The sequence below is a fragment of the Stylophora pistillata genome, chromosome 14, assembly GCF_964205215.1.
Source record: "Stylophora pistillata chromosome 14, jaStyPist1.2, whole genome shotgun sequence".
In the NCBI taxonomy this organism is placed as follows: Eukaryota; Metazoa; Cnidaria; class Anthozoa; order Scleractinia; family Pocilloporidae; genus Stylophora; species Stylophora pistillata.
The window spans coordinates 2074519-2097597 of NC_142532.1; the positions used below are offsets into that span (position 1 = coordinate 2074519).

The 23079-nt window shown below is 37.3% G+C and overlaps 1 protein-coding gene, 1 long non-coding RNA gene and 1 pseudogene across 6 annotated transcripts; 2 read left to right on the plus strand and 1 right to left on the minus strand.

Moving 5' to 3' along the window:
- Window positions 1-106: 106 nt before the first annotated feature.
- On the plus strand, window positions 107-5280 carry LOC111335816 (methenyltetrahydrofolate synthase domain-containing protein-like; annotated as a pseudogene). Its single transcript, XR_015995240.1, has 3 exons — window positions 107-686; window positions 1699-1859; window positions 4020-5280. The product of XR_015995240.1 is annotated as a methenyltetrahydrofolate synthase domain-containing protein-like (transcript).
- LOC111335815 (hypoxia-inducible factor 1-alpha) lies at window positions 5090-22518 on the minus strand. Of its 4 annotated transcripts, none has more exons than XM_022941811.2 (11): window positions 22377-22518; window positions 13325-13558; window positions 11744-11940; window positions 11598-11662; window positions 11340-11429; window positions 10407-10679; window positions 9762-9955; window positions 9259-9365; window positions 8605-8752; window positions 7815-8133; window positions 5090-7625 (listed from the first exon to the last, which is right to left on the minus strand). In XM_022941811.2, the coding sequence occupies exons 2-11, from the start codon at window positions 13348-13350 to the stop codon at window positions 6978-6980; spliced, it is 2067 nt and encodes a 688-aa protein (XP_022797546.2). In that variant the 5' UTR covers window positions 13351-13558; window positions 22377-22518; the 3' UTR covers window positions 5090-6977. The 4 variants fall into 4 exon arrangements, with proteins under 4 accessions (XP_022797546.2, XP_088600924.1, XP_088600923.1 ...); XM_088744798.1 differs by lacking the exon at window positions 22377-22518 and adding an exon at window positions 16101-16212; XM_088744797.1 differs by lacking the exon at window positions 22377-22518 and adding an exon at window positions 16077-16208.
- LOC148716097 (uncharacterized) lies at window positions 18691-21666 on the plus strand. Its single transcript, XR_015995241.1, has 2 exons — window positions 18691-19257; window positions 19596-21666. It is a non-coding gene; the product is annotated as an uncharacterized LOC148716097 (long non-coding RNA).
- Window positions 22519-23079: the final 561 nt, after the last annotated feature.

Below are 23079 nucleotides of genomic sequence, written 5' to 3' on the forward strand. Positions count from 1 at the left end.
CACGTTGTCTACCACACAACTGGCACCTACCTCGTTCTCAGGTATATGTGCTCCCCCATGTGTGGCACTGGGAACGAAGAATTGAAACTTGGACATTAGACCCCAGTAACGCTCATATTAAAATTCCAAGATGGCGGTCACCGCGCAAAGTTTGAATTTGTTCTTTTATTACTGTGCGATGAAATTCCATCCACCGTGACTACCAATTCAGAGAACAATTCAATTAAACTAAAGCGAGCCGCTATGAGTGCTCAGGCTCCAGATATCACAACAAAAGCTTCGATTCGTCAACATATATGGGACTACATAGAGAAAAACAATTTGGCGAATTTTCCACGGCCAGTTCACAATCGTATCCCAAATTTTAAGGGTGCAAATGCAGCTGGCGAAAGAGTCGTTGCCATGGAAATATTTAAGAGGGCGAAAACTATCAAGGTGAACCCGGACAAGCCGCAAGAATGGGTGAGATACCAGGTGTTACACGAAGGGAAAATGTTGCTTGTCCCAACACCACGGTTAAAATCTGGTTTATTCAACCGCATTTTACCACCGACAGGGGCTAATACTGCAATGCTGAAGAAGTGTGCGACCAGGGAAGGTATTACTAATTACAGCGCACCTGTGGGATTGGAACATAAGATCAATATTGACCTTATTGTGATTGGTTCTGTGGCAGTGTCTTCTAAAGGTAAGGGTCGAGCCCAGTTTCTTGTGAATAATCAAATACGACCTAGAAACAGTGTGTCTTAACCAGTGTCTTTTAACCAGTGTGTTAAAAGACACCTGCATGGACTGTGAAATCTGCTCATAAAATAAGATTTCATCATTCTGTACAAAATTAATTTTTAGCCATTAAAAGTATTATTAATATGTAAATAAGGCTCAGGTTTTACATTTGAAATTTTACTCTGAATGTGTAAATAACCAGTATATTTATCTTTAAACTTCTTTAGGTTAAGTAACAAGTATATTTAGTATATAAGAAGCGTCTCTAATTATTTTTTACACTTGTAAAGCTAAATACATTGACTCTTGAATAAAGTTTTCTTCTCTTCTTCGTCTTTCAATCCATTTTAGCCATCATGGCACTGGGATCCTTTCTTGCCTCTGCTTTCAAAAACAGGGAAAAAAGAGACTGATAACGAGACTGGAAAAAATTGTTCGATACTTGTTTGCAGTCTAACAGATTCGTAGTCTGTGCATCAGGTGATAACCTGAAAAGAGGGGTTGTGTGAAACTGGCTAATGGAAATCGAAAACCACTGGCCAAAACTGAATTTCAACTACCATAGTCTGTGGCTAGTTGGCTACCGTTAGTGTCAAGCCCTGTAATTCTTTACACCTTAATGTCAGTGCGCATATTCTCCATTCTTTCCTCTATACATTACCTAAGCTGCTGATGAGGAGAATTTGTTTTAAAATCAGAATTTTCTCTGGTTGGTAATCATTTTCTGTACTCTTGTGACCTTGATGTGTGATTCAGGAGTGATATTGTATAGAGAAATTACATGCTAGTCACTCATAGCAGCAAAAGTGTTAAACTTCCCAGAGCCTTGAAGACAGATTGTGTACAATTGACATCTGATGCCTGTGATACATTGTACTTGTTATTTGGGACAGCATGATTTAAGCAATTTTTGTGGCTGACACATCCTGGTGGAAATGCACAAGTGTTCATCCTCATTTGATATCACACAACGGGTTATCGCATTGGCAAAGGTGAGGGATATGCTGATATGGAATATGCCATGTTGGTTTACCATGGGAGCAGTCAATCAAGACACAGTTATGGTGTCTACTGTTCATGATTGTCAGGTAGTGGATATTCCGGATGAGCTGATTGACGTACATGATCTGATGGTAAAGTACACATTCTCTCTTTTTTTGTTAAAAAAAAATTGGTTTTGTGGGATCATAATTATGATGTAACAGATGGCTAGAAAATGCGTAGAGTGCCTCAAAATGATGATCTTTTTTCAATTGAAAGTTTTCTTCAAGTTTGATAAATATGTCAGGTCATTATATTTTTGTGTGGGACTGATGCAGTGGCCTAAGGGTCAGTGCAATGGACTATGAGTTGAGAGGTCCAAGTTCAAAGTTCAAGAAAATCAATATACTTTCACAGTGTTTCTGTTCACCCAGGAGTGTAACTGGGTTCTGGCAAAATGTGAGGGAAGTCTGATGAAATACACATTTCTTATAATGTAAATTCTGAAACTTTATTGCTTGATTTAAGGAAACTTCCAGGACTATCCAGACCTTGTAGTCTTTTTCTAGGACTTTCCAGTCCTGGAAAATCTCAAAATAAAGTTCCAGGACTTTCCAGGTTTTCCAGGACCCATGCAAACCCTGGTATTACAACCCCTCCCCCTCAATGAGATGCCAGTCCATTGCAAGGTTACCCCCCCCAGTATAGACTGCAAGGAGGAGAATTGATTTTGAAATCTTAGGAATGAAAGGTTTTATGGTGAAATTTGGAGTACTGGAAAAATCCCGGAAAATTCCTTGAAATTTTTTTCTTAAAAAGGCACGAACCCTGTAATACTCCTAGTTGCTTCATGTTAAGGAAAACTCCCATGAATGACCAAAACAGAATTTCTCCTTACAATTATCAATACAGTATCAAGCAGACAAGTAATGAGAAAATCAGGGGATTATCAGTTGATCCTGTACCAAATTCTCCAAACTAACCTCATAAGAATTGTATTGCGGACAGTAAGGAGAATTACTAATGGGATCTGGGGAGTGAATAAGGGTTAACCTGCCTTAGTTGGTTAGTTTGGGGGAGGGTGTCAGTATCATACACTAAACCCAGGTTCAAGAGGTCTGTGTTTGAGATCTGTTATGGTCATTGTGTTGTGTTCTTGGACAAGAAACTTTACCTTTGTAGTACCACTCTCCGCTCAGGAGTAGAAATGGGTAACGGCCAACTTTCAGTGAAGCCTTACTGAATGTTTTCTACTGTATGACCGCTCAATGTTCCTCTATCAGTCTATTCTCTAGTCTCCGATAAACTAAATTACAATATCGAAATCTTTTGGAATGGCTTTAAAACAGAAACTAATCTCAAGATCCTTCAAAGCAATTCTAATCATACACTTATCTGGAGATCCCTCAGAGTTATTCCAAACAGAAACTAATCTTGAGATCCTTCAGAATGGTTCTCTAAAACACTCTACAACTGAACTATACAACTATATGATGACTACCAATTGTGGACAAGATTATTCAACAAAGAGTGTCACCAGGTTGTATACATTATGCGACAATGACAACAGTAATTATGCAATTAACAATTGGTTCATGCTTTAGCGTTCACTATCGAGTTATGGAGCATGAGGGAAGTTTGGAGAGCATGAAAGAAGTGTAAGAGTTGCCCGAGGCGATGGCCGAGGGCAACTCTAGCTTCTTTGAGTGCTTTCCAAACTTCCCACGTGCTCCATAACTCGATAGTGCACAGCCGAAAGCATGAACCAGTTGTTTTAGAACATAGCCGGTGGAATTGTGCATCAAATCCGACGCGAAAAACGGACAACAATATCAGTTGAAGCGAATCGTGACGGCGCTAATGCCGAGTCTCCTTTTCCTTTGTTTTTCTCTTTTTCTGCCTCATTTAAGAACTCTAGCCCAAGGGAAAAGGTCCAGACATCGTCTTCATTTTCGGACTAGTAGGCCGAGTTTCTGTTTGTATCCAACTATTGTCGCGAAATATATTAGTTTCCCTGCGCTAACAATGGCCGCTCGCGCGAAAAAAAAAATTTCTGGCGAAGTCGGATTTGCTGACGCTATCAGCGTGCAGTATCGGGATTTTGAGCACGCTTGGGTATAATGAATTTGATTGTGTGACTCTGCTAGCTATGTTCTAATTGTCTTTGTTACAAGTTCTTGAACACCTTCCTCGCAGTTTTTGCAATCAAAGTCTTTTCAACAGTTAGGTTCCCTGAACTTTTCTAAAAACATTTATTGCAGATAGCTTCATTACAAGGTGGTTACTATAATTCTTCTGTTGTTCACATGTAGGTAGACTACATTGTAACACCCACAAGGATTATCCAATGCCAAGGACATAAACAGAGCCCAGTTGGAATACAGTGGTCAAAAGTCACACCTCAAATGTTGAAAGATATTCCTGTATTGAAAGATCTTAGAGAAAAAGAGAGAAGAGTTGGAAAGAATGTCACTTTGAATGAGTGACTTATTGACAAGATTCTGTTGATAATTGGGTTCCTTGGATAACCTCAATAATGTTTCTTTTTTATATGATTCATTTAGTTTGTAAGAACATGTGACATATGTGACTATGCCTTATGTGCCACTTGTTAAATGTTCTTAGTGCATTTTTACATCATCTGTGATTTGTTACTGAACAGATGCATAGCACTGCACCAGTATTGCAGAGGTCATGGGTTCAAATCCTGTATGGCCCTGAATTTTTTTTTCCTTTTTTTTTCCTTTTTTTTTTTTTCTCAGGCCGAATTTCTACAACTACACATAGGGTTCATTATAGGGCATAGAACTTTGTTAGTTTTCCAAACCAGTGTTTGAAAAGGGCAGAGCTATGGAGGTTTCTAGACAAGATGGGAACTTGTTGCAGGTTGGAGCTGTGTGATTGATGAGAGATGGATTGATTTTGCTGAAATTTCCCACAAACTGCCCGACAGCCCAAGTATTTTGAGCTCAAAGAAAGCCCAACAGTCCAGTTCAGAATCTTTTTAATGGTATTTCAGTTGTTTTCCGAATAGGAATTACTTTCTCACACATCATTTTAAGTTGATCAGATAAAATGATTGTAAAGCAATGAAGTTTTAATGATCATGTAAAAGGCAACAAACCCAGGCGAGAATGAATTTTCCACGGGATCTATGTGATCTTGTTTGAACTCCTACAACAGGATTGAGGGAAGATATGTCAGGGTTTTGTGCAAAAGAGATGATTTATTGAAACTGTTGAGTTCCCAAATGAGAGCTTCAATGAAGAAAAAATGGTTATAAGGGATCAAAAGATTTCACTTCTGAACTAGCAACTTTCCTACTCATTTATAGGAAAGGATTTCAGAGTTCCCCATCCTGTAGATCATTGACCAGCATCTATACCTGTACATGTTTTGATTTTAATGATGAAGAATTCAAAGATGTAAAGCTCTTGAGAAGTTTACTCAAGTTGTCAGTTTTTGCCAACAATACAACCTTACTAAATATGCCTGTAGCTATATCAATCACTCAATACTTTTTTTTTTAAGTTTATATGCATCACTATTGGTGAAATAAATTGTGATTCTACATTGAAGGCTTTCCACACACCTCTGCAAGTTAGACTAGCAGACCAACAAGAGCATTCAAACACACTACACTGTAAAGTTACAAAATTCCTAATGCAGATCTTTATAACATTTGATTCCCTTTAGAACATTCCATTCCCAAATGACCAAACTGACACAGGCACAAAGAAGCCATCAAGTGATCAGTAGGACAAACATTCACACCACCACAAAGAAAACAAAGGAGGCACACAATGCACTCAGCCATAGACATACACTACATTCAATACTGCACTATATGAGTAAAATCTTGTAGTATACTACAACTAATTTTGAAGCTACTATAAAAGACTATGTTTTCTTTGGACTAATACTGTTGTGACTGAATGTATACACACAATTTAAATTACCACTCTACGAGGACAATCTTAGTGTCATTAAACCTGCTGAGTGAAGCTAGAAGTTCTTTTGTTTGAATCCAAACAGTCTGGACAATTTTAAACTTGATAACCAACTGCAGTTGAGAAATAAGTCCTGCTCCTAGGATTTTCTGCATTTACTGCCTTGGTATCTGTGAGGCACAGCTTAAGATTTTGCTCTTTGAAGAATGATTTAACTCAGTATGCTTCTTTTTCACCAGAATCAAAAACTGGTAGTGATAATTGTTACCCTGCCACTCAACAAGGTTTTAGACACCTTCTCTGCAAATGCAGCAGGCATAAATTTCTGAATGAGAACTCACTAAAGATATCTTTTTCCTAAACTTGAGACAATTTTTTAATATTGTTATATCCTGTCAAGTTGCCTTCTAGTGTGCCTCACATTTGGAAAACATGTCAAAAATCTGTTGAGTGGCAAACACAACACAATCAACTTGCAAAAAGTTTGTCTACACCACATCAGTACAGGTAACTTTATTGCTTATTCATATTTCCCTATTAAGGAAAAAAAGGTATTCTTAAATCTTAAGACCAAGAAGCTCAAAACTGTGGCCTGTGGTTGCTTATCCCTGATTTGTACATATTTCTAGTTGTATATCTACATGGGATAGGATGACAGTCCATAACAGCTATTCCCCAGTCCTCCTCAGTTATTTTGGATTTCCCTGAAAGCTAACTGGTACCCATTTCTATTTCTGCAGGCCCAGGTGTTCAAAGGCTGATTAGCCCAAACCCAACGTCAGATTCTTAATCTGAGTTTCTTAAGTTATTCCTTTGTTCAAAAGCTGTTTCTGATACTTTTTTCTATTCTTTTTGGAGCATTCAATCATTGAATTGTACTTCAAAGGAATTATACTAAATTTTCTTCAGAGCTTTCAGATCCGAAACCAGATATCGCACTAACCCAAGGTTATCTTAACCCAGCTTTAAACAACCCTGCCCTGGGTGGAGAGAGGCAGTAGGAGGGTAACATGTCATGCATGAGGACTCGGCCAGGGCTCTAACCTTTCTATTCGGAGTCCATAACGCTCACCACTCCACCACTCTATCATCAAACAGAAAAACAAACTAAAAAATTCCAAACTTAAAGCTAAATATGAGTGAATCAGTGACATACGTTCCCTGATGAAGATTACTGGAATTGCATATTGCTATACAATCAGAAATTCAATGCAAACAACTTGTAAAGTTGAGTATATAACCTACAGATAATTGAAATAGGTCCTCCGACTGTCACTCCTAGATGGGACATACAGGCGGCTTTAGTCTATCAGTCAAAGGTCACAAGAAGTCGCCACATTCAAGCGCTTCAAGCAGGTCTTCACCTTGCAAAAGATTAATATTCTGAACTGGTGCATTCACTTCAGCCTCCCAGGGACTGATGTTTGGAAACAGTGCTTTCCCTTTGTAAGCTGTCTCGTTTGTCACATACCCATTGCGTTTAACAGCCATAGGGATCTCCTTTCTGTTTAACACAGGTGAGCTTGAGTTTGACAGACTAGGGCGACAGTTGTAGGGTGGAGGGTTGGCTGGAGGCAGCATAGCAGAACTTCCTGGAGATGGAATGCTTTCGTCAGCATTTAGTAGCCATGATGAGGGTGATGGTATCATTGGTGAATCAAGGAAAGGAATCTCAACTATTAAATCATCATCACAATCCAGCTCTGAGTCCATGATAGAAAGTGGAATAAATGGAGCACGTTCATCAAAATTTTCTTCCTCCTCATTAGCTACCTTCCCTTTGTCAATGTTTTGGTCATTACTTGGAGAAGGAATGTAGGGGACTCTATTTTCAGCAGTGCTGTTTTCTGAGTGGGTGGGACTGGGAAAGTCATCAGTAACACCATAGTGTGTTTGCAGCAGCTTTTCATATTCCTTTTGTTGCTCAATGAGGTCATCATTGGTGTCCCATGCCACTGGAATGCACTCCTGACAACCACAAAAAAATAAATATTAATAAATACATCATAGATCATATTTGGTAAGATTGCCTAAAAAAGTACTAAGGTTTTAAAGTACACAGTTAAAAATTCACTTTCTAAAGGCCTCCTGGGTTTAATTGACTCAATATATAACAAGAAATGATGAACAGTTGTGCACCTTCTAGGCCTAGCTCACCTGAAAATTAATATGCTCACAGTCAACATCCTCAAGACACTGACAGGATTTCTTTGCTGCCTGTTTTGGGAGTGTCTTCATACAGCAGGATTTTAGGTTGCTCTCCTTCTTTGGTTTGATGTCTGCACTTGGACGCTGTTCATTAGCTGTTGCCTTCAGCACCTTGGTACGTTCCTCCAGCACAATGGAATGTTTTCTCCTAGTTCCCCTTCCCCTTCCCTTTTCATTTTCTTTTTTCACCACAAGGTCCAGACCCAGAGGAGCAGGAATGGGGTTGAGTTGTTCAGTGGACAGTACAAAATCCTTCTCATCAACTCTCCTGAGGAAATAAGTTCAGATAACAATTCATTAGTCCTAGTAAACTTCTCTCCTGTTATACTGAGGGAGATGTCCCTTTTGCAGTGTTTTATTTTATGAGGGGTACAAGTTCGAAATTGAATCAAAAGTCCCCTGAATTTACCAGACATTTCCCAGAAGGGCAAGCTTGGTGAGCAGGGCTAAGGATTTAGTCATACATCTGTTAAGATCAAAGAGACACTACTTATGGATGAACTTGATGATAGATACAGACATTTTTTTTAACAAACATCTCCCAAACATGACAACACACAGTTTTCCTGTGAGTACATAGGAAATCTTCCAAACCACTCCCTTTCACTCTGAGTACACCCAGTCTTTCAGCTAAACCATACTTCTACTATGTTTTTGAGCTACTGTACATGAAAATTATTACTATTCCTTTTAAAATGTGTCTATAACAACTTTAAAATCACTCCTGTTTTAAACTTACATGATGATGTAATTTGTGCAGAGGACAAACTGCGGCTGGCATGTCTTACTGTCATAAACAATGTTGGCCTTGGTCTGAAGCCACACCCATCCTCCATTACGAACCAAGAATCGGTAGTATTTGCTCACAGACTGCCCCTTGGTCAGCACTGTGACAAATAGAAAGAAAATTCTTCAATAAATTTTTACTTATAGCTGTTATCTCTCGCAGTTGAATATTTTTATAGAAACTGCGCAGTATAAATTTAAATTTAATAATAATTTAATAATTTAATAATCTCTGCAGGCTAGATTACTGTTGTTCTTTTGAGTCTCAGTTTGTTTGGCATGGGTTCAGTTCATGATAAGTGGCTTTTTATTGAGCTTATAAGATTGGTATCAGCATTAGTTTGAACCCTTTACCTCCAAGATCTGATTGTTAAGTCTCCCCTCTGGCTGCTACACATTTCCATGTAAATTAGTTAAGGGAATCTGGTGTTGGATCAGGGACACAATAAATACCTGATAAGTTTGAGTATTCTCATTACCTGTTTGCTGGATAATGTATGGATATTATAGGGAGAAGTTCCATGTTAATCACTTCTAGGAGTTCAGGGGTTTAAATTGGCTAGTGAAATGAAATGAAAAAAGCATGACTATGTGTACGGTTACTCACATGTCTTGTGACATGCTAATGCTGTGTCCAAGTCACATGCATGTTGGAAGTGATACCAAGACTTGCCAACAATCTCTGCTGGTGTGAAACCAAGGAGGTCTGATACACTGGGGGAAAATAAAAAACAAGACATTGACTAAGTGAAAACACCAGAGAGTGCATGAGGACTAAAAAGAGGCAGTAACTTTCTAGACTTGTATCTGGAAAATTGCCACAGTTTCACTCAATATTATCCAGTGTGGTGAACTACTTCATTGGCCCCACAAATTGAGAGTTCACCAGAAGATGACACCTTAATTTTTCTTTTTCCAGTAAACCAATAATAGTGAAAACTAAAATAAAGGAGTTTCCCTTTAAACATAAAAATTGATCTATGATGTTGGATCAGGGTGAGATTAAGTTTCTTCTGCAAAGAACAAGTTTGTAAATGAGGCAAGTTTGGGAAGAGGAAAATATTTGAAAAACTGCAAAAGCCACGCGATAGAAGGAGTTCATTCACCAACCTGTCATCACATGAAAGGAATTTCATGTCAAGGCTGTGACGACTGGTAAATGTGGCTCTGTCTAGCGGAACTTCAAAAGTCGATGTGAACATAAGTGGTACTCCAATGGCAACCATAAACAATGGAACCTTTTCTTCTTCTCCAGAGTCTGACACTTTCACAGACATTTTCATGCAACCAGTGCAGTGGACGACCTGAAGGATCAAAAGAACATTTTAACGCGTTAACTTCCACGAGTGACCAAGACAGACTTTCTCCTTATCAAGCAGACAAGTGATGAGAATAAAAAAAAATATATATATTAACGTTAGGATTATTAGCATCACAAGAACTGCATAGCAGACAGTAAGGAGAATTGCTAACCAGAATTTTGGATATGAAAGGGTTAACAAATTGACATTTTAACATAAGAATGATTTTGGTGAAATAAATCATAAGTTTTCAAGGGATTAACCCCTAAAATGAAAGTCACAGAGTAGCATTTTTGTGTTGCGCTGTCTGTAGTGATGTTGAAGACTTTTGATTCTGCAGTTAAAACCCTTGCATATGACCATTCAAATGAAAGGTACTGAGCAGTACTTTGGTGTGGTGGTGTTTATTTAATCTAACCCTTCAATTTGATAATCAATTTGATGTTGGCCTTACTCTGTAGGTTGAGGCTCGAAGGTTAACATTCTTTCCCCTGCTCGTCAACGTGCTTTTTATGCGCAAGAAGAATGACTTGTGTGGGTTCTCATGGATGGATTTTTTTGATCCGCCCTTCAGGTGGTTGCTCATCATAAAGACAGAATCAGAGCAGAACAGGCCATCAAAGATTTCCATGTCTTCCAGTGGAATCTGTCCTCCGAGCTGATTGGACAGTTCTTCATGATCACAGGGGTGGATATATTTGTAGAAACTGTTACCAGTTACTTCAATCTGTCAGAGACAAAAATAACAATGCAATCATATTTAAGTCTTTTATAATATTGACGCCAATTAGGAAGGTTAATTGTTGGGAATAGTAAACCCTATAACTCCCAGAAGTGATTAACATGTAACTTCTCCCTATGACATTCATACATTATCAAGCAAAGAGGTGGTGAGAATTTTTATGTTATCAGGTGGAAGTTGAATGTTTTATCTTGATCTAACAACAAATTCTCACAATTAATTTACTGAGAAATGTATGGCAGCTAGAGGGGAGAATAAGCAATCAGATCATGGGCTAATTGGGAGTTAAGTGACTCTTACCTCTACCTTTACCCCAATAGAAAAGAAGATCATTGGCCATTAGCTGTTTGTCAGAGAAAAAGGACAGAGGGCTAACAGACTGTGAGGAAGGGCTAACACTCAAAATGTCCAAGGTGGCCAATTTACATTACTCACTCAGTTGATAAAACCAAATTACCTTGTATCTCCATAATAACTCATTAGGCAGTAGAAAGATTATAAAAATAGACAGTCATTTGCTGGTGAATGCTCTGACCTTGATACCACTCAACTTCTCTTTAGCTGATTAATAAGGAAATGTATTGTGGCTAGAGGAGAGAATTTGGAATAAGATCTTGGCAGTTTCAGAGGGATTGGGTGATTTACCTGTGTGAGTCCCATATAATGGGTTATGTTATCTGACACATAAATGCACTGGCCATCTGGTGTTACAACAAAGACGAACCCATCTAGTGCCTAAAGACAAACAAAATATGGTAAATTTCTGAGTACCAGAGTGTTAATTCTCCTTGTTCACTATCAGATAAAAAGTCATAACACATTTTGAGGCTTATTACTGCTAATTTAAAGCTCGTCTGTAGCATGAGATAGTGAGGTGTTTAAACAGTGTAAATTAAAGCTTACCTCCAGTGACGCCTTGTCGTATACCATGGTATCTGCTACATTAAGAGAGACAATCTTCTTTGTGTCTAAAAGAATTTATAAGGGTAATTAGTATAAGATAAAAAAATTTTTCAAACTGTTTGAATCTGTAAGGAAAAAGTCCTTACCTTGGGACACCAGAGATTGAAGAAGGTTTTTCATTTTAATGTAGCTGTTGACCAGCCGCATGATGCACAATCTGTCAAGCTGCGATGACAGTCCTGCAGGCAATGGCAGCTGATTGGCAAGCTCCACAAACTCATCATTCTGCTGTCCTCTCCTGGATCGAGCTGCATCACGTGATCTTCTCTTCTTCTGATTCTCACTGTTTATGGATAAGATAAGGAGATCAACCCTTCAGAAGTGATTAAAATTTAACTTCTCCCTATAATATCCATACATTATCCAGTAAACAGGTAATGAGAATACTCAAACTTAACAGTTATCAAGTTTTTATCTTGCTCAGGTACATGTAATCTCAGCAAGAATGGACCGAGATTTTGGGCTGCACACTGCTTTGTTGATAACCGTCTTCAGAAATGTTTTTAAATTCTAGATGTTTCTCTGCTGTTCACTTAATTTATAGATATGAAAATCACTAACATTTGAGGCCAGCAAACGAGTGTGGCATATATGGGTACAATTTGATGTCACACGATTGCAGCAAAATAGTTTTTTTTTTTTTGGCAGATTCTCTAAATTGGTACCGCTAACAAAAATGGCCTATTTGCAGATTGCAAAATATAGTAAAAAAAAAATATAGTAATGAATTAACTCTTGTGAAACATAAATAGCAGCTGGCAGATATTTAAATGTCAGCATCACAGAAATAGCTCAGAAAAAGACAATTTTAGCAAGAGAATGTAAATGAAAAACACAAGAGACCATATGTGGGCATTTATCATGGTTTACCGATAAACAACAATGTAAATATTTGCTTCACCAAGTCTACCTAATTCTGATGCAATTACTGAAAGAAAAGGGAAAAAAAACTTGATACAACCTTCTGAAACGCTCTTAAACGAACAATATTTGCACAGTAAACGTTTGCGAGCAAATAAATGCAGATCAAACGAGTAATTACAAACCACATCACACCAATCAAACCGCTGATTGTGACAAACAAAAACTAGAATTACTGAATTCTACCTTAATCGTGTACACACGACGTTTAATAAACTTCATATCAAACTATTATTTCCTCGATTTTATCTGCAAACGAAAACACGCTGGTTTCGTCAGTGGAAAATATAAGCATTTAGTGCAGTATGTGAAAGCACAATCGCTTAAGTGTTATTAAAGGCCTTGAAAGAGAAGCAATGGCGAGAAACATTTGCAAGTTTTGAAAGAGGAGATCGCGTATTATATTAGCATAACAGATATCGCAATCGACTCACATAATACAAGAAAATGAACTTTGGAAACTCTCACTGATACAAAAAAAGACGCTGCAAAGATTGTACTAAATAAGCTCGATAGCGTGTTTGGTACAAGCAAGGAAAACTTCAAGGTGTCATACTAACTGACGATCAATCTTCGAGGTGTCAGGCGCCTGGAGTGAATAATGACTTAGGTTTGCTCACGAATGTGTACAAAAGATTTTTATTTCTAAACAATTCAAATCCTAACTATTCCCTCGAGAGTCGCAATTTGCAATGCGTGAAGGCTAATTCTAATTTAAAGACAAAGAAATCGCAGACAAAACGTACCTAGTCTTTACTAACTTGCTCGCCATTTTTCTCTGAACGGATGTTGTTGTTGTCTTCGTCCGGTGATCTGTTCTCGATGAATTTGGTTGCTCCAAAGGTTTCTCCACAGTCTCGAATCTCTGTCGAGGATTGTGAAGTAATCCCTCTTTGCTTAAAGGTGTTCCAGGGTGGAAAATTAACGGCGTAAACCTTTTTGTTGAATCCGTCCCCGCGGAAAGATACGGCGTAGGGTTCCTACGAAATCGAGGCACGATATTGGTTTACAATCTTCAACACTGCAAAATTACAACCTCTATTTTTCATCCGAAGCAAATTACAGAGCTATGATAAGAAAACCGTTCTCAAAATAGCGAAAGAATGACGGGACACTTACTAAATCCCTGTTGGTTTAGATCTTTTGTGAATTTATTCCAGTGGAGTCGAATCGTTTGGTAGCGTGATGTGTTTGGATGAGATATGAAGTGGCATTGCTGTATTGAAAACTTGAAAACGTGCTTAGAATATATTTTAATAAATTAGCATAGTAATACTATTGTATCCGGGTCAAAGTTGTTTTTTTAATTCCCTTTTGAAAGGCATTTATGGTATTTACCTTATAAATGTGAAAGAGGCAGATTTATTTGACATTCTATCATGAAATACAAGAAAAGAAGCGAAAATACATCTCAACAGCCCCAAATATTTTTCCCTCTTTTCTTTTAATTTTCAACAACTAATGGTTTGTTAAAGATTTCGGAAGTCATTCATAGATTGTAAATGAGATTATGACGTCAGTTGACAGACCGTGTCCGTAGCCCATTTGATACGTGAACATGACTAAGTAATCTATTTGACCTATTTCACACTTTGCTGCTTTTTTAAATTGAATTGAGATAACAGTTGTACAAATTGTGGGAATTTTCACAAAATAGAACAAAGAATGCTGCACGAAACTTAGATATGACTTCTGACAACCCAGTATCGAATGAAATGAGCGCAAAACAGGTCCTTCAATCTTCGCATATATTTTCCAGATTAAGCTAGATGCATATCTGCTCCGTGTCGGACCAATCAGAGCGGCGTGTTTAGAACTATGACGTCAAATAATTTTTTTACGTTAGTCTCGCAGTGTTTTCGTGGCCAAGGCCACTGGGGCGGGTACAAGCGGTTGACACTGCCCAAACTTGGTTTTACATGTACCGAGGCTATGGAATTCCAACGTGTGCTTTAATGATCCATTTCATTTCAATAATCAAAACTGTTTATCAAGGCGCCATGGTGACAATTTACATTGTTTGCCCGGTGTAAGGAGATGATGCCAGAAACACTTTGTACAATACGTTGCTGGGGAAAGAAGTAGAAAGAGATACTCTTTGTAGTAAAAAAAAAATCTTGTTACACACCACGATTTCTTTCTTCATTCTAATATCACCTTTAAGGCGTAGTTGCTCTTAATCTTCATTTCATTATTATTGTAATTATTTATTATTACTAATTCTATAATTTCTTCCGAAGTCTTGTGAATTTCAACTTTCATAGGACAAATGCCTTTAGTGAAAGGAATCGAATAGATTGGATGTTTGTTTTCACACTCAATTTCCGCACGTGACTAAAGGTGGGTGCAATTTCCGCACGTGACAAAATTTGACTGTTGAGTACTCTCGCGTGATGATTCTCACGTGCGGCACGTGAGGTGTTTTTCTCAGCGAAGTGTAATGGGATATGTCAGTAAACAAGATTTAAGATGGTGAAATCTGAGCTCGCTCTTGAAGTAGGGAACCCAGGTCAAGGGGGGAATTTTTCAATAAAGACACATTTTCTCTGAACCACGATCGTGACAAGAGCTTACTTGGACCCAATGGAAACTTGCCAATTTGTCTCTTGATCTGATTTGATGCTCGTTCATATAACAGGCTCTCATGATGCCTTCCCCTTGTAGCGTTCGTGGTTCGTACTCTTTTCTCCTGTAAAGTTTTTATTATACTGCAAACTATTAATAAGATTTATGCTGAGCATTCACTCACAAATATAAAACAATCGCGGAACTTTCACGTGGGTGAAAATTGATTTCTTAAATGCATATTGTGATGCACACAGGAAATTTATACCAGCGCCAAAGTAAACCCTCGATTTGGTCATTTCAGATAGTTTCACTTAGCAGCGAGTGGGTTATACACCTGCTTAAGGAGTGTAAGAAAAATTGCTGGGGTCTTTGCCATCAAGTTGAGGAGGGGTCCATTGTAACTGACAATTTGCATTATCTGAATGTAAATTAAATGTGGGAAGCAATGTGGAATTACAAGAAGCAGAGTTAATTAGGCGTGAAGTTTCTGGAAGCTTGACAGATTTCGTTATAAAAGGTTTTTTTTAAGGATTTAAGGACTGGGCGAGTAAAATGTCCACAAACATCGATGTACAGTGGAACCTCGATTTAACGAAGTGCTAAGGGACTGGGGAAACGGGTTCGTTATATCGAGGGTTCGTTATCTCGAGGTTTTGTGGAATACATTTTACGGTAACTTAAGCTGGGCTGAAACTGAAGTATCGTTCGTTATAGTTCGAGGACCTCGTTTTTTAGAGGTTTGTTAAATCGAGGTTTCACCGTAATGTTTTTTGACCAATAGAGAAATTCCTTCAAATTAATCAATCACTGAGCGAGATCAAGAAATAAAATTTTGCCAGTGCACTGTGAAGGAGCTCTTAGCCTAACCTACAGCTCTATTGCTAAATTTTTTAATTTTACCGGCTTTCAGAACAGTTCTTTAGTACTAACCTTGTAAGAGGCTTGCATACGTACCTTGGGTGCAGAAACACCTGAATAAAATTGTGGTAAGTACGCTAGCACTTGACCTAGCGATGCTGGTTCACAGTTTTAATCATAGTCAAACTTCCTGTTTTGAAGCAAGGTCCATTAGATATATCGTATTATTTACGCCCTCACGTACTTTAGACGGGGTGGAACTTAAAATATAATATCTGTAATTCTTCGCACAACTGCAGATTTGCGCTGAACCGCACGTTTTTTGATTTCTGTAGTTAGCATAATATTAATGCATTGTTGCCTTGACCTGGGCTCGAGATGAGGTCACGAGACAAAAACCTTTTTTTTTCTTTTTTAGTTTCATTTGTTAGTTTCATTTTTCTGAGTTTACGCTGTCTGATAGAAAGGGAATTTAATCATGAATTTCGGTGATCACTTCAAAAATTCGAACCACTGATCGAGTCAGCTTCATCGAACAAGAAATCGAAGTAAGTTTCTCAACCCCTGTAGCTGTCTGTCATTTAAAAACCGCACGATGTGACAGCGCAAAAAGTTTGTCATAAAACAATGGACCTCACGTACGTGATGTGCAGAAAAATACCTTCACGTCTGAACGCTATTGATCTGTTATTGTAAATAGCGCTATATAAGAAATAAATTATTATTATTATTAACAAGAACTTCATGTATTTCTGCGCATTTGATCGTATTTTAATGTTAATTTGCGCGCTATAAGTAATAAAATTATTAAAAACTATTATTAAATAATTCCTCAGTAGCGCCAAGCGCTGTCAGTTCTAACTACATTTAAACTTAACAAACTATATTTGTGTTAAAGCTAAGCTTAAGAAATTTATGAATTTTTCGATACATGTCGGGTAAACACAAGATAGTAGAATTTTCCGTAATAATTAATTAAAAAAAAAAAAATTTAACAACTGAATTCTGCAAAATGCCTATTCTAATTTCGTTGCAAATATTGTGGCCACCAGACCCTATTCAAGAGCTAAGCATCTATCGAGTCTGAATTATTAATTGATTCTCAATATTTATTTCTCGATATCTCGGCTCTAATTTACATTGTAGAGTTAAAATTTAGACCGATATTTTTTATGTAGTTTTAGAATTTCACAGTTTGTCTATTCCTTGATGAAAGAAAAGTGATTTTTGTCCTTTTTGGTGAAAACGTTGAAATTACAGGATTTGTCTACCTTGAATGTTTACCCTTCTCTCCAACCAGTCAAATTCAGCTTAGAATTTTATTCTCAGCTTTTGGAGATTGTGTTCGCTTCATGTTACAATTCACAATATTTAACCTTCGGTCGCAATTTGTTGCGAACCAACAAACCTAAAAATTATGGAGCAAACTCGCTTGGATCAGCTTGATAAATTGTGTTTTGGGAGAGCAGCTTTTGCTGAACCGTCCAAACCTATGCTATAGGGCAAACTGATCTTCTCTAAAATTGTTCAGATTTTTTCTTTCTCTTTTTGACATGTTTAATGACAATCCTTAAAATTCGAGCGTTGATGAATTAAAACCCAACTAAGAATTCCAAAAGAAAGAATTATGATTCAGTGTAAATGTAATCACAAGATGGGACGTTGTGTGTCCAGTTTAAAGACCTTTAGCGAAGTTGTTAATTGAAAGGTTTTATTTTTTAACTCCCGGCAGGAAACTAATACAAAATGCAGATAGCCACCTAATTTTGCGCGGAGAAAATGTAATTTTACATTTGTATAATGCGAGACATTTAGTACGCCCGAGTCTTGAAAAAAAAAAATGGGGAAATGAACAGTTTAGACTACCGTCTCTGAGATAATTTGAAGTGCTTTGATTTGATATTATAGCCTTGGTTTGTTTTTATCATCTACATTCCCTATGGAGGAATCATTTGACTTATGACCGATTTTCATGAAATATTAACCATGTAAGTGAAAAACTCCAAATAACTTCTACTTTCAACACACTATTGCGAAAACTTCAAAACTAGTTTGGTCTACGACCTTGTCAGTTGATAACAAACAAAAATCTAAAAATTTTTCACTTTCAAATTTTTAGATTTTTGTCTGTTATCAACCAACGAGGTCGTAGACGAAACTAGTTTTGAAGTTTTCCCAGTAGTGTGTTGAAAGTAGAAGTTAGTTGGAGTTTTTCACTTACATTGTTAATATGACGTTAAGTAACACTTTCTTGGCTTCGACAAGTAGAATTTCACAACGATTTTCATGTAGCTTACAAGAATTCTCAATCTCGGTAATCATTTCGAAGAGGGCCTACCATTATTGCTGACAAAATTTCTGATAGTGTGTTGGAACAGGACGGCAGTGATTGACTCCTGGTTGCAATAATTCAAACCTTTTTCGATCCAAGATAAGAGCCTGAGCTAACATGGCCATTCGGGGTTCAAACGAACTTCCAACAAGTGATTTTGGTGAAGATTGAATTGGTTTTGTCGAAAAGTTTGTAACCCGACGAAATTGCAGGTGCAATCTGCTCCCGGTGAAATCGCGATTGAACTCTGAACGTGGACTGAACACCAATCACAAGTTTAGAATAGTTACATTAACTTAAAACAAAAGAGGCAGACAGGTTAGGAACTGAAGTATTCGCCAAATTTTATGAACTTTTTATTAATGGTAGTATTTAAGGTACAAATGAATTTTTTTTTTTCATATTTATGCTCTATTTTAGTATTTGGAACCGTAAAATCAGGGTCTCATATTAGAATCCGCAATTTCTTAATTGCTCCACTTCATTCTTTATGGTCAAAGGACGAAAGGAAGATAACATTTCTACAGAGGGCCTAGTTGAGCGAGTTTAGATCAACAATTTTTCTCGCGCGTAACTATTTTGAATAATTATTCTGAATAATGTTCATTTGAATTTCTTGATTTGGTTCGGAGCGCACTTTTTAGACCAGTCGAGTGTTCCCTGAAGGCATAACGTAAATATCCGCTTGAAAACTTGTTTGTACGTGACCGGTAGATCTTTGAAGAAGCAAAGTCTCCATCAAACAGATGTGTTCGTGTAGGTTTCCTAGAACAAACAACACGTGGGTTTGTGACACATCACTAAGTGTTCTTTTATGTACCAGCTGAAGTCAGAATTGGTACTTAAGCTACAGACCATGTCTGGAAATATCCGGCACCTTAAAACCGGCCATAAAGTGAAAAAAGGATTCTTTTGATTAAGGTTTGGAGAACTTTGCCGCGTAGTCTTAGAAATCCGCTTTTGTTGTCACAGTAACCCTGATAGAGAGCACACATAATGTCGAACAACTACTCATTTTGAACGCGCGCTGTTGGCGCTCATTTTTCGTTGTCATGTCTTTTACTGAATAATTTTCTATTCTGTAAATTTCTAATTGGTTGTAATGAACGCAACAAAAAAATTTGAACAGCCAAGCTCTTTCCCTCCCTTTCTTGTCATACAAACAACACTTGTGAAACGACATGTGAAAGCAGAATCTATGTTATTGTGTTTTTGCTCAGTTATTAAAATCATGTCTTTTCTCTCCGTTTTCCCAATAGCCATGAGGTGAACAGCTGGGACAGGAATACGTTCAGGTGCATAAACGGAATCTAAGCAAAGGAGCTGTTTTCAGCGTGAATCGTCGACAATTTATATGAACGGTAAATCTACAGTCCAGCTGAGAAAATTTGCTAAGTCATGTGTGGATCGAAAGAGAGGTTCATGGTATCTCAAAAGGAACATTTTTGATGTGGGTTGATTTCCAAAAGGACAGGATTTTAATCACTGGTAGGAAAGATATAAGAGACAGTTTGGCTGTAGAGATAAACAAGCCAGTAGATTGATAAGTATTTCATTTAAAATCAATTTTGCAAAAAGCGCGCCATTTTGGCCCCATAGAGAAAAAGGAACCATTACTGTCATTAAAATGTAATAAAAACGCCAGGTTCACAATTAAAAAAAAAAAAAAAAAAATACATGTACATTTTTATATATATGTAAATGCAATTTTATTTGTTGCCGTCGGATGGTTTTCCTTCTCCTCTGGCGGCTTAAAGCAGTTGCAAGTTATCTCGATGTTTTTAATACGAATTCGAGGCTTTTTTCCAATTCATGAGTTTCCAAGCAAAGAGCATTGACATCTCATTCGAATATATAATTGTGCTGAGACTAAGAAAAACACTTCAAAACAACACATTTGACCGTAAAATTACAACGAAGAAATCAGGTGCATTTTATAAAAATTTCCAATTTGATGATAGCTCTGAATGAAAATTGCACGAGTTAATCATTTACATGCACCGATATAACGGCCAGAAAAGACATTTCATTTGGTGACATTTTGCGCTCTTACATGCATCAATACAAAGGGGAGAGAGGAAAATAAGAATTATTGTTTGAAACATAAAAACGTAAATCTTTGACATAAATTAGAAAATTTTTCGAGAAACTAAAAATCTACATGCATATGCAATTTCTTTCACGATTACATGAAATCTTTGATTAGTTATATAGTGTATAAATGAAGAAGTTCAACTTTTTAACAGTATCTGCAAACAGATTCAATTGCACTGAGTTCTTTTAACGATGCCGTTTGTTCTTTTGCGTTACGGACTAGGGAATGCAATTGATAATTGCAACCCTTTTAGTCATAATGGTAAACAAGAGATGTCAAATTGTTGATTCTAATCTCAAACGAGATATCCTTTAATGGCAAACGAGCCACATAAAGTTAATTACAAACAAGCGGTGTTCTGAATCATGTAGATGCAGTTGATATTTTTTTAAATAATTTTCATGAACCGACCTCTTGAATTGTTAGCTGGTTCCAAATGTTATTCAAATAGAAAAACCATCATATATTGTTTGGTGGAAAGTTTGCCTTCATGTCGATTGAGGGAGAAAAATTACTTGTTTTTAATCTGTTTGGTTTGAATGAGTAATGACGTACTATCTGTTGCCATTCATATTTAAGACTCATGTAAACTCAGCCTGAAATCCTGTATTTTCCTTGCCTTTTCATTAATTTCACCTTGATTTAACAATCGCACACGGTATGGTATTAAAAAGTGTTTCGTGACTGCTTTTTTTAATCGGGTGATGAATTTTCAAAATACATCTCAGTCAAAATGGTTGAGTTTCTCGAAACTGAAATTGGAAAATAAAAAAAATTATACTCACTATTGTCTTTTTGAAATCAGTTGCCTGTTCACCAAATTACCTCTCCTTTCAGATTTGATTACCTCAAATTTTCGAATCTTTTCTCCACCGCTCATTTAATGCGACTGAGGCGGATTTGAGTCTGTTTGAGTATGTCTGCAGGGACATTGGGACAAGGACGTAAGCCTTTTTGGTGTATTTACTAATTTCAAAACTTCGCGAAGCCCTGGGTCTGCCAATCAACAATTCTTATAAACTAAATCTCATAGATATCACCAGCTAAACTGGGGATATTAGAAGATATCACGTAATGACAAGTATAATTAAAAACTGGATCATTGGATAATGCAATTCAAGACTTTTTATTGGCTTAGCCATTATGGTATATGAGCCAATATACAATAATCTAATATCTGTACATTGTAACATCCGGTTTCTTCTAACAAAATAAAGTCGAGAAGATTTGTCTAATATCTTGGGGGCGCTTTTTTTTAATAAAACAATTATTCCACTCACGCTTGTTGAATATGAGATGATTATAGCCAACTCGGCGCTACGCCCCTCGTTGGCTATTTATCATCTCATATCCAACGCGCGCTTGTGGAATAATTGTTAAATATTCCTAAATTTTCAAACCTAACGTCCACTACAATAATTCTTTATTCATTCAAAATTCCATTTAAGATGAGAGCGTTTTGAAGTTTTAGCAGAAGAAGGCATATATTTGTTTGGTCATAAAGTCGTACAAGAGAAAACTGATAAGGAAACGTAGCAAACAGCAAGCTGTTCGTAAACATTTTTTCACGCACGTTGCAAAATATTTGAGGGATAATAAACATAATAGCCTCTATTTTAGTTAAACTGTGCTGGTATTTTTGTCCTTGGACAATGATTGTCTATTCGCAGATGGAACAGTTTTCCGAGACCGAAGCTCGAGGAAAACTGTGAGCTTCGCAGAACAGATAATGTCCGTGGACAAATATTCGTGCATATTTTCGCGCAAAATAGAGAATATTGTTAACAAATACACTTATTTTTCATACAATATTTACCGCAGCTTACACGCCTGAAATACTGTGGAGTGGTCACAATCTATCCCAAGGTAGATCAATTAGCTGATTCATTCTTTTGAGATGCTAGGTGACAAATAAAATCACTATATTCATAAATTATGTGGTTACCTTGCGTAATTTTGATGTCTGCCAGTGTCAGAGTAGACGATCCTTCATATTTCCCGATATAGAATGTCTTTTTTTTCGTGACGTTCGCGGAGGTGTTGAGGGCAGAAGATAAAATGTTACTCTTGGACCTTGTCCCTCGCGTGTAACACGTGATTTGACGTGATCGCATGATTCGATGGGCGCTAGTCCAAGTTTATTGCACGCGATATCAACATCTGCTAAAGCGTACCTAAAATGAGATAAGATAAGAACGAATTGGCCGTGTACTGTTCCAAGCCACTGAGCTCTGTTGACATTCTTTTAGTGTAATACTGTTGCCTAGCGAAGTAACCATTTTTAAGGTTACTGCATCCTATGGAGGCGAATTCGCGAAGCCATAATGTTGTCCTGCCGAGTGAGTGTAACAATAGAACACGAATGACCTCTTAGCCCATGACGAAATTTGCCGAGTTTTACTCGATATTTTTCGTTCTTGGCCTTTGTTTGTTTCGGAACATCTTCGGTCGTTTAAAATATTCAACAGGTTTGGTAAATGGTCGGCTGATTTGAAATGAGGATTTCGGATCGCTAGCGTTTGTGGGATGACACACTCAAGAAAGGTGCATAGACCGCCTCATTTTAAACGAAAGCTCCTTAATTGCCACCTTAGCAGGCAAAAGGGGCCTCAGTTTCCCACCTTAGATTTCCAGAAGAAAAAACGAAG

Coding starts and splice junctions, on each gene's coding strand:
- LOC111335815 (XM_022941811.2), bottom strand. CDS start 13,350: ATGGCGAGCAAGTTAGTAAAGACTAG. Junction 9,956..10,406: donor TTCGAGCCTCAACCTACAGA/GTAAGGCCAACA, acceptor TTGATCCTTCAG/GTCGTCCACTGCACTGGTTG. Junction 7,626..7,814: donor GTGAGCATATTAATTTTCAG/GTGAGCTAGGCC, acceptor TGTGGTTGTCAG/GAGTGCATTCCAGTGGCATG.